We start from the raw sequence: 12364 nt of genomic DNA, 5'->3' as shown, positions 1-12364 counted from the left end.
TTTTTTTAATGAATAGCCATGTGAGCACAATTAATATTGCGAAGGTTGCTGACCAGGCAGTTCCTTTTCCAAGGTAAATTAGTGTACTTCTTTTGTTAAATTTGAAATCAGCAATAGTAGCAGCCGATTCAGCGAAGCCAGTGGTCCTATAAACATCCCCATTACTACACAGATACAAGTACATATATTTCCCTTAAACATAGGGAGAGAGAGGGAGTCTGCCCTGAACAAAAAAAGCAGAGGCCTGCCCCTGAACAAGTTCTTCCCTGGGGTATATTTGTGTTATATTAACTGTGTTGTTGACCTGGAATGAGATGGCTACTCCTCGGAGATTGCTCTACTTCACTTTATAAGCCCATTGACAGAGCAAATATTTGTCAACAATGCAGCATTGGTATTGACTGCTACAGCGCATTCGGAAAGTATTCAGACCACTTTACTTTTTCAACATTTTGTTACGTTACATACAGCCTTATTCTAAAATTGAGGGAAAAAAAACAATTTAATCAATCTAAACACAATACCACATAATAACAAAGGAAGAAACTTGTAAAAAAAAATGTTTTGCAAATGTATAAAAAAATAACTGAAATATTATATTTACATAAGTATTCAGACCCTTTACTCAGTACTTTGGTGAAGCACCTTTGGCAGTGATTACAGAGTCTTCTTGGGTAGGACGCTACAAGATTTGCACACCTGTATTTGGGGAGTTTCTCCCATTCTTCTCTGCAGATACTCTCAAGCTCTGTCAGGTTGGATGGGGAGCATCGCTGCACAGTTATTTTCATGTCTCTCCAGAGATGTTCGATCAGGTTCAAGTCCGGGCTCTGGCTGGGCCACTCAAGGACATTGAGACTTGTCCTGAAGCTACTCCTGCGTTGTCTTGGCTGTGTGCTTAGGGTCATGGTCCTGAGCGCTCTGGAGCAGGTTTTCATTATTAAGGATCATTTTGTACTTTGGTCCGTTCATCTTTCCCTCGATCCTGACTAGTCTCCCAGTCCCTGCCACTGAAAAACATCCCTACAGCATGATGCTGCCACCACCATTCTTCACCATGGGGATGGTGCCAGGTTTCCTCCAGATGTGACGCTTGGCATTCAGGCCAAAGAGTTCATACTTGGTTTCATCATGGTTTCATTTAGGTGCCTTTTGGCAAACTCCAAGCGGGTTGTCATGTGCCTTTTACTGAGGAGTGGCTTCCGTCTGGCCACTCTACCATAAAGGCCTGATAGATGGAGTGCTTGCAGAGATGGTTATCCTTCAGGAAGATTCTCTAATACCCACAGAGGAACTCTGGAGCTCTGTCAGAGTGACCATTGCCCTTCTCCCCCGATTGTTCAGTTTGGCCGAGCGGCCAGCTCTAGGAAGAGTCTTGGTGGTTCCAAACTTCTTCCATTTAAGAATGATGGAGGCTACAGTGTTTATGCCTTGGCACAACCCTGTTTCGGAGCTCTGAGGACAATTCCTTCAACCTCATAGCTTGGTTTTTGCTCTGACATGCTCTGACATCTGTTCGCCTCATATAGACGTGTGTGCCTTTCCAAATCATGTTCAATCAATGTAATTTACCACAGGTGGACTCCAATCAGGTTGTATAAACATCCCAAGGATGATCACTGAAAACAGGACGTACTTGAGTACAATTTCGTGTCTCATAGCAAAGGGTCTGAATACTTATGTAATTTAATACATTTTAGAATAAGGCTGTAACATAACTAAATGTGGAAAAGGTCAAGGAGTCTGAATCATTTCCGAATATACTGTATACCTAACGCTCAAGGACAAAGTTGGACGATCTACAATTCTGAACATCCCATGTACTTCAGTCCTAGCACAAAACAATTGAAACTTATCAGCAACTTTAGCTGACTTACAGCATGTTCTGTATACTGTAAGTGTGAACAACGCTCACAACAACAATCACAACACACCATTTTGAAACGGCATCACAACCTGTGTGTAATACTGAAAGTATTCAGGGAAAATATACAGTACTGCTTTTCAGTTGAACATTAGCATACAGGCAAATGTCAATAACTGAAATAATGACTCAGCATGCCAAAGGAGATAACAGCAGCTATTTGAAATCCCACACTAATAATATTTACCCTCCTCTCCAATACTGCACACACACACACACACACACAATACTTCACACACACAGGTATGAAGATAAACCACTCTCTTTAATATGGGCCTCACACAGGCCTACCGTGTCACAGCAGATAATCTTCACAAAGAAAATAGAAATGGTTTGACATCCGTTTAGTGACACTGTGTAAAAAGCAGTTCTAGCATTGGCTTCCGGAGTAAATGCCTGTTTTCCATTAGTCCTGTAAACTAATCTGTTCCATTAACCTTGAGTGTGACGAACTGTGCCTTTGTGTTGTGGTAGAGGACATGTATTCAGTGTTTTATCATGTGCTAAGACTTTATTCAGTCCTGTCCTGGAGGACAAAGGCAACCTCATAACACAAAAAGAAAATGCCAACACAGAAGTGATCAAGCACAAGAAAACATCGTTGCCACAAAAGACAAAGAACTAAAACAGACATGAGGAATGAAAGATCTCATTAAAGCATGTATTAAAGAAAATAAATCCACCCAAAACCATTCATTCCTATAATTTACAGTGTTACATAAGACTAATATTTGACAGTATTTGTTTGTGAACAAATGTTTCATTTTGGCGTTATAATAAGTTTGGTAGCAACATGTAAAAACCATTGTGGAAATCTGTTGCAGCTCAGGTCATCTACAACATCCACAATACAATGCTCTCTCTATGGGCTGGCTGGCTAGCTATCAAACGTAGCTAGCTAGCAAACGTAGCTACACACTATAATACCAAATACAATATCAGCATGTGAAGTAGCTAGTCAGCTGTGAAATCGCCTAAACAAACTGTACAATCAATTTACCATGTTACCATGTTCAACCTGCAGATCGATGTGCCTTACAAAGTAGAGTCTGACATTCGCAACAGCAGACATACTTTTAAGGACATTGGAATCGTTTTAACATCAATGGGCCGCGTGATGCATTCTGGGCAGTTCTGGGACAAGGAGAGCTCAACATTAGCATACATTACGTCAACAATTATAGGAATGAATGGTCAGTAGAGAGACAAAGTAGTCGCAATTCAATGGCTCAAACATGAGACGTATGTGGCAGGGTCTAGAGTCAATCACGGACTACAAAAAGAAAACCAACCCCGTCGCGGACATTGCCATCTTGCTCCCAGACAAATTAAACAACTTCTTTGCTCGCTTCGAGGACAATACAGTGCCACTGACACGGCCAGCTACCAAAGCCTGTGGACTCTCCTTCTCCATGGCCAACATGAGTAAAACATTTAAAACGTGTTAACCCTCGCAAAGCTGCCGGCCCAGATGGCATCCCTAGCCCCGTCCTCAGAACATGTGCAGACCAGTTGGCTGGTGTGTTTACGGACATATTCAACCAATCCCAATCCCTACCAATCCAAAATGCTTCAAGATGGCCTCCATTGTTCCTGTTCCCAAGAAAGCGAAGGTAACTGAACTAAATTACTATTGCCCCCGTAGCACTCACTTCTGTCATCATGAATTGCTTTGAGAGACTAGACAAGGATCATATTACCTTCAACCTATCTGATACCCTAGACCCACTCCAATTTGCTTACCGCTCCAAAACGTCAACAGACAATGCAACCGCCATCACACTGCCCTATCCCATCTGGACAAGAGGAATACCTATGTAAGAATGCTGTTCATTGACTACAGCTCAGCATTTAGCACCATACTACCCTCTAAACTCATCATTAAGCTCGAGACCCTGGGTCTCGACCCCGCCCTATGCAACTGGGTCCTGGACTTCTTGACGGGCCCCCAGATGGTGAAGGTAGGAAACAGCATCTCCACCCCGCTGATCCTCAACACTGGGGCCCCACAAAGGTGCGTTCTCAGCCCTCTCCTGTACTAGGGCCCTTGGACTGTGGTGTCAGGAAAATAAACTCTCACTCAACGTCAACAAAACAAAGGAGATGATTGTGGACTTCAGGAAACAGCAGAGCGAGCACACCCCATCCACATCGATGACACTGGAGAAGGTGGAAAGTTTTAAGTTCCTCGGCATACACATCGCAGACAAACTGAAATGATCCACCCACACATACAAAGAAATTTGGCTTGTCATCGAAATCACTCAAACTTTTACAGATGTACAATCGAGAGCATCCTGTCGGGCTGTATCACCGCCTGGTACAGCAATTGCACCGCCCAACTGCAAATCTCTGGCCACTTAAATAAATGGACTTAATAAAGGTACCACTAGTCACTTTAAATAACGCCACTTTAATCATGTTTACATATCCTACATTACTCATCTCATATGTATATACTGTATTCTACACCATGTACTGCATCTTGCCTGTGCCGCACGCCATCGCTCACCCATATATTTATATGTACATATTCTTATTCATCCCTTTACATTTGAGTGTATAAGGTAGTTGTTGTGAATTTGTTAGATTGCATGTTAGATATTACTGCATAGTCGGAACTAGAAGCACAAGCATTTCACTACACTTACATTAACATCTGCTAACCATGTGTATGTGACCAATAACATTTGATCAAGAAGTACAACATTACAAATCTTTTCTGAGATGAGATAATTAACTTCATATCTGTAATATTGTATAGCTTCGGATTTGTGATTTTGAGCAAAATAGGTACCTTTCTCGACTCATACGCTGCCTTTGAGAAGGGATTGAGTGACGATTAGTTTAGCAACCACGTGACGCAGCTTGACAACGTGAACGCGATTGGTCGACAGTCTGCTGGGGTTGGGGTGTTATACATTCCTCCATTAATTGCCCAATGGGATTCCTCTCTCATTTCTCTAATATCTGTGGCAACGGCACCATGCAATGCACCCTGGACTTAAGAAGCTGACAAATAGGAGAAATGTGCTAGACCCTCTGTTAAACTACACATTTATCGAAAAAATATGATAAATGTCTCATTCGAGAGAAGATATCCTCCCGAGTTATGACATCGGCCAGTATTGAAATCTGACATGTATGATAAACATACTTGCGATCTAAAAGTCATATTCTTATTATCTTCCAGTGTAGTGAGAGCAGCTTTATCACAGTCAGTCAATTGCTTAAAAAAAAAAAATGGGTGAAAAAAAGGAAATTTCAGTTAATTGTTCAGCAGTAATACTGCATGTACTGTGTACATAATGCTGAGCTGCAGTAATTAACACTTCTTAATAATGTTAATACATTTAAATGTAATAACCACCTGGGGGATAAATTAACACAGCAGCCAACTAAAACAAATCAGTAAATTGTCCAAATAATCACTAATGTGTTGGGGGCATATTGGAGTGTTGTGCTCTGTCGTCAGTCAGCTGGTTGGTGATTAGGGACTGATTATGCTAATGAGTCTGTGAAATGATGAAGCAAAAACAACAGCGCTGCGAGCCAGCCTATCACGCTTCAAATCACATCCATTATTGTGTTGGCCTTCATAACCCATTTCACCTATTAGCTACTAAATGTGTTCCTGAAACAAACACTATCACAGAGGACACAACTGATCTGACATACTAATTACTCAATATGTTCACGATAATCTCCTCTGTTTCTCTGTAAAACGTCATAGAACCCCATGGCATTTAAATCAATGAAACACTTCACAACATCTACAATATCAGATACCCATATCTCAGGTCTTGGTCTCTCATTTCCATATAAACACACCGTAGATACAGATGTTAAATGTTTTTGAAATGAGCCTGGTATGAGCTTCGGGGATAATTTGGGCCTATAATGAGGAGGGCAGGCTATTGAGTGGGAGCTCATTGCTATTTGATGATGAAGCACAGGGCAATGAAGAAGCTTTGAAACCTTTAGAAGCTGTGTGTGTGTTGTGTGTGTGCTCTCTTATCTCGTCCGGCTCTTGTTGTTTATTGAGAGGCTCTCAGGCTCCAGGTAGTGGGTGGTATTATACACCAACATCATATCTCATTAGTGGACTACATAATGGACAGAATGCCCATTAGGAATGTCCAGGGGGAAAAAAACAGCCATGTCCCCCCCAGATGGATAAGGTATCACAATCAGCTCACTAGAATATGCCAAGAGACTCAAACATGGTGCAACATATCCACCAGAAGGCAATTTTACTGTGAACTCTGTTTATAACAGTAACACAGTCACATCAAACACGTAAGCCTTGTTCACACTGCAGGCCTTATCTGTTTTGTTTTTCAAATCTGTTTTGGACTACTGACTGTCAAACAGCAAGTTACAAGTGACCAAATTGTATGTATGTGTGTGTGTGTGTGTGTGGTGTGTGTGTTCAGAAAGCAGTCATTTTCTGACATGGCTAGGCTAGTTGTCATGGTAACGACCGGTGTGTGCACAATGGTATAGGCTGATTGGTGGTGAACCTTGTGCTTCCTATCACTCAGAAGTTGTGTAGCAATCTAAGGTGACAACAATGCCTGCCATGGACTATTCCCATGTGCTTTGAATGTTCAAAATCATAGTGTAAGAACACTTAAAGCCTCAAAAGGATAAGATGATCCAACTTCCAAAACAAGTAACCACGGCAGTCAAAAAGATAGCTAGGTAGCGGTTTAGTTTTCGAGCACACTCACTCATTTGTTTGTAAACAATTAACAAGCTAGTTAGCTACCACATGTTGTTGTCAAACTGTCAGAGTAGCTAGCAAGCAACAAGATATGCCAGTCTAAAAACCATTTGAGGGCAAATAAATCAGATTTGACCATTCAGACATATCCAATAATAGGATTTGTTTCTTACTTCAAACCACCTACGAATGAGGTTTGAAATGTGGCTTGAAATATCAGAATCTGTTCAGACTGCAGGAAAAATAAGATTTTATTTCAGTCACTTCAAAACTGCCAATGTGAAAAAGGCTTTAGTCATCTGCAGTTTGAGGGCACCAGTTGTGATTAAAGCCAAACAAAACATTTCAGTGCTATCAAGCTTTAGGGGTCCATACAGGCACACTGAACTCACACACACCCGAACAAAAACAACATGTTACTGTACCCAAAAGAGGCAGACTTCCACTTGCGGCAGGGGAAACCTCTCCTACAGCCGGCTGACACCAGACTGGCAGGGTTCTCGGTGACGTCGATGGGCAGAGAGGCATGTCTCCTGTAGAGAGAAACAGAACACAGTCATCATAACCTGACTGGAGCCATTTCATTTGGAACTGAACGACAGGATAAATGTGTGTGTGTGTGTGTGTGTGTGTGAGTGCCTCAGGATTGTTCCCCAGGTGACAAGGGGATATTTTTATGGCACCAGTTCAGCCAGTGGCACCTTCCTGCTTCACTCTCAACCTGAGCACTCATTATTTTCATACATCTGTGTTTTAAAATGGTGTATTATTGTGTTTAGGATATTAAATCACATACCCATGCTTTTCTGTTTAACACACATTTTAAAGAGAAAAAGCATTCAGGGTTGTGTACCAAAAAAAAAAAAAAACTACAAGTGTGCATGCTCTAGTTCCTGAACAGCACAGCTTGGAGAGCTCCAAAAAACAACTTCCAGGTAAAGACTTCTTTGAGTCATAAAAATGCATTGAAATTAAGAACTGCGCACACTTTGTAGAGGTGTGTGGCCATTTGGAGACACCAGTTAGTCCTCTCCCTCAAACCCTTGTAATGTATGCACCTACCCACATTTTTCAGGAACATTCTTATCATGTTACTGAATGTATCCAGAGCATTTTACTTGGTCTAATCATTTTCCCATACTCTCCAACCTGTTCCCTTTAAATTGCTACCGTGGTTCATATTTCTTCAGTAAGAAACATTTCAATGCAGCCGTATTCATATAGGCCAATTGAGTAAAAGAACTCACGCTAAAGAACTGAATTTGATGGTCTTTTTTTTAAACGCCTAGCACACATTACAATCGTTCCACAGAAGAGATGTATTGCCTGGAAAATCTACAGTTTAATCTGGAGTCTACGACATCATACATCATATATAATGTGGGGTTAACAAACACACTTAGTTCTCCCAAATCGCTCTTTCCACATCCTAAAATGAATCAGCTGAGCAGCAGGAGTATGGTTTTCATTATTCAGATGGTTCCGCTTGCATTATGATCTATTAACAGCTACACCATGGAAACGCAGTAGGTCATAATATTAACAATTCAGTAGAACAACAATATTTAGTGCAGGACAAATGAAATGATCAAATTAGTGAATTAATCAGCAACATGACATTGATGAGATGTTTAAGATCATATGCAGTAGAGCCATATAAACAAAATGTTCAGCAGCTGTACGGACACATTCATCATGAACACAGAGAGGCACTAGGTATGAAATACAATGGTGCAGTTCAGAGGTCACCTCCCAGAATACACCCGAACATGCCCAGCGGCATAATGAAGGTTCTGTCTATGGCAGCCGCTACCGCATAAATCTCATTGTGACTTGTGTAAAAAAACATCCTGAATACACTTCAATCCTACTTGTGAAAGAGGAAGGAGAGACATGAAGAAATGAAAAATAATTCCAAAGAAAGGACAAAAGAAATGGAAAGTAATTGCCCATGTAGACAGAAGGTCAGGTTATTTGTAGTGTTTCTACAGTCTTTGTATGTTTGTGTTCTGCGCTGCTCTATTTTATCAAGGACCTCTCCTCCTGATGTCGTTATGGCCATCTCTCTCCTTCTTTATCATCATATACCTGAAGTAGTTCTCCCCAGCAGCACTTCTCACTCATCTATAGAAGAGCTTCCATGATCCACCTTCGACCCGCTGGTGCCGGGACCATCCCCTCTTCAGTCCACCACCAGTCTGCCATCAGTCTCTCAGAGGTGAGGACCTTCATTAAGCATGGAGCCATGTAACATCTGGCCTGAATGCTGAACAGTGGCCATTTTTCTCCATCACAGAACTTTGATCCCATCTCTGTCAGACACACAGAGCAGCAGGAAACGCTATCTGACATCTTTTATGAAAGCAGTTTGCTCAATCAGATTAACATTTGGCCTCAGTGTCTTCGCTAATGTTCCATGAACAATAGCTTGACTGGTAGGTAGGATGTGTGCAGTAATATTCTGTAATCCCTCTATTGAAATTCACAGCTATGTAAGAAAAGTAATTATAGTATGAATATAGGTGAGGAATTACAGTCGCCTTGTATTTTGCCATTATCACAGAGTATAATCAGTTCATGTCTTGCTTGAAAACACCTTCCCAGAAAAGCCCAGAATGCACCGAAAAAGTTTTTTAATTTCTAATTTCTGCACACAAGCCATGATTAATATCAGTTGCAAATTGAATCAAGGGCTGATGCCATTTACTGCTGTTTGAATTATTAATTTCACAAATGCTAATGTCCCATCTCTCTCGCTCTCTTTCTCCACTGAATGAGTTTGGGGAGCTGTGAACCATGAATTACTCTGATTTCTTTCCTCTATTAGTGACTGGCAGGGCTGCAGAGACCAAACGCAGGCACACAGAGACACATCTCCAAATCGAAATCAGCAATGGGTGTTACACAACTCCACTGGTAAATTGTAGGAGAGCCTTTCTACAAGCCAGCAGGCTGAGGCAACTTAAAGGAAAATCATCATAAATAACTTCCGTTCTGCTTGGTCACCATAGATAGTGCAGTTTGTGAGTTCAGCTAGCTGTCTGTCTGTGCTGACTTGGATGTCATTCAAGGTGAAGCACAGTGCTGAGAATAATGGGAGAGGGGGTTATCAAAACAATACCAGGAAATAAATTCCATTGTAAACTGGGTGGTTCAAGCCCTGAATGCTGATTGGCTGACAGCCGTGTTATATATATTTATATACAGTGGCAAGAAAAAGGGCGTGAACCCTTTAAAATTACCTTGATTTGTGCATAAATTGGTCATCAAATTTGATCTGATCTTCATCTAAGTCACAACAATAGACAAACACAGTGTGCTTAAACTAATAACACACAAATTGTGTTTTTCCTTGTCTATATTGAATACATCATTTAAAGGCTGGAAAAAGTATGTGAACCCCTAGGCTAATGACTTTTCCAAAAGCTATTTGTAGTCAGAAGTCAGCTAACCTAGAGCCCAATCAAGGAGATGAGATTGGAGATGTTGGTTAGAGCTGCCTTGCCCTATAAAAAAAAACTCACAAAATGTGATTTTTATTTTATTTTTAATTGTACCCCTTTTTCTCCCCAATTTCGTGGTATCCAATTGTTTTTAGTAGCTACTATCTTTTCTCATCGCTACAACTCCCGTACAGGCTCGGGAGAGACGAAAGTTGAAAGTCATGCGTCCTCCGATACACAACCCAACCAAGCCGCACTGCTTCTTAACACAGCGCGCATCCAACCCAGCGCACATCCAACCATGCACCTGGCAACCTTGGTTAGCGTGCACTGCGCCCGGCCCGCCACAGGAGTCGCTGATGCGTGATGAGACAAGGATATCCCTACCGGCCAAACCCTCCCTAACACGGACAACGCTAGGCCAATTGTGCATTGCCCCACGGACCTCTATATATGCCATATCTATTAGGTACCCCACTTGTTCCCGAGAAGTGCGCACTCCTACAGATAGTGAGGCACATGACCATGGCTTGCTATATAAAAGGAGGCAGACAGGCATCGAGGCATTCAGTTACTGTTCGATTGTATGTTAGAATGGCCAAAATGAGTGACCTAAGCAACTTTGAGGATGGTATGATTGCCGGAGTCAGGGACGCCAGTTCCAGTATCTCAGAATCTCCTAAAACAGCCCTTAGTAGGGGGTTATTCACATGATAATCCCTGGGTTCTCATGCCTTATAGCTTAATCATTGGTCCAGAATGTTTTCAGTCTGACAGGGGCCTGTGTGTGTTTTAAACAGAGGATGGTGGGAGTACAACTCAAGGACAAATCTCCTCTTCAGTGGGCTGTTATCAAAGTTCACCATCACTCTCCATGGCGATGAGATATATATACGCTCATGAGTAGCAGAGGACAACCTTGTTTGATCCCAATGAAGTGCAGTTGGGAAAACGTTTCAAATGTTTCCCTGGAGAACACTTCTAATGAATCCAGAGGCAAGGCGCAGTGGCAGCAGAGGACAGTAGACACCTCTTCTACCCAGGGACCACAGTGAGTCCGCATGCAGCGACAGTTCCTGGCATCGCACTGTGACTGAGCAAGGTGCAAGCTTGCAGGTTAAACAGTAGGTTAAACAGTCCTGTCTTACTGTAGTCACCTTGTCACAGACATTTCCTGCTCCCCTGTTGATATAGCCCTGAGGTGCAAATGCAAAATTATTCCAGGTCTGTGTAATGGCTGTCCATCTAAGATTTACCACTCGCCCTAACCGAGGTCACTTCATGTGTGAAGTGCTAAAAAATTATCTGAAATAGGTGCAATTCTGTATAATTGCACATTCACTCAACTACCATCATCACATCATCATTATGCTGCAGTATGTACACGCTACAAAACATGACAGTGGTGTCTTCATCAGCTACTGATGTTTTAACACATAATCAGAAAGCATTGGCCTGAACATGAGGGATCAGAGCCGGTGCTTTGTTCTCTCTCCTTCACAGTAATAACAGTTAGGTTTTCTAATCACTCTCTATTTCAGTCTCCACACCTCCCTGCTGAGAATGACAAGGGAATGAAAAGCCACTGATTCTGTCAGGCCTCTTGTTGCAAAGCGCTTCCGTTGAGCCTCTACAGAGTTGGGGTGGCAGGTAGCCTAGTGGTTAGAATGTTGGGCCAGTAACCGAAAGGTTGCTGGATCAAATCCTGTGGCTGACAAGTTTAAAATCTGTATTTTTGCCCCTGAACAAGGCAGTTAACCCACTGTTCCCTGGTAGGCCGTCATTGTAAATAAGAATTTGTTCTTACTGACTTGCCTAGTTAAATAAAGGTAAAATAAAAAGGCAGGCAAACAAGCAGGCAGGCATCACCACATTGAGCATGGTTATATGCACTTATATGCAATAATGTGACTGTTGTGGATAGTCGGGTTAATATAATAGTTTGTTTAAAACGTTTACCTGCTTTGCAAGAAGAACAATCCCCCTAATAAATACGGTTTATGACTAATGCCATTCTCTGCATTCTGCCACAATCAGTTTAATGTTGATTAATTAGTGTGTATGCAAACATACTCATTGTCAATCCGCTTTGGGCCAACATTACTCCTCCCCATGTAACAGGAGGAACCTCATTCAGGAAAACAGAACGACAACAAATGGCTACCATGACTGGAAGCCATATGGATGTTGTATGATCAAATAGTTTCATAATAACAGTGATAATTGGATTCAATCTAGAGAGATGGTAGAGAGTTGCATTTACCTGTGGTT

The 12364-nt window shown here is 41.8% G+C and overlaps 1 protein-coding gene across 2 annotated transcripts in view; it reads right to left on the bottom strand.

The window, feature by feature from the left end:
• Positions 1–12364, bottom strand: part of iqsec1a (IQ motif and Sec7 domain ArfGEF 1a) — a 180127-nt gene that overhangs the window by 108586 nt on the left and 59177 nt on the right. For both annotated transcript variants that reach the window (XM_021615546.2, XM_021615553.2), the window contains exon 3: positions 7076–7183. In XM_021615546.2, coding sequence (XP_021471221.2) covers positions 7076–7183 — 108 coding nt within the window. The remainder of the gene's footprint in view (positions 1–7075; positions 7184–12364) is intronic.

The sequence above is a fragment of the Oncorhynchus mykiss genome, chromosome 9 (genome assembly GCF_013265735.2).
Source record: "Oncorhynchus mykiss isolate Arlee chromosome 9, USDA_OmykA_1.1, whole genome shotgun sequence".
In the NCBI taxonomy this organism is placed as follows: domain Eukaryota; kingdom Metazoa; phylum Chordata; class Actinopteri; order Salmoniformes; family Salmonidae; genus Oncorhynchus; species Oncorhynchus mykiss.
This window is presented reverse-complemented; position numbering and strand designations above follow the sequence as displayed.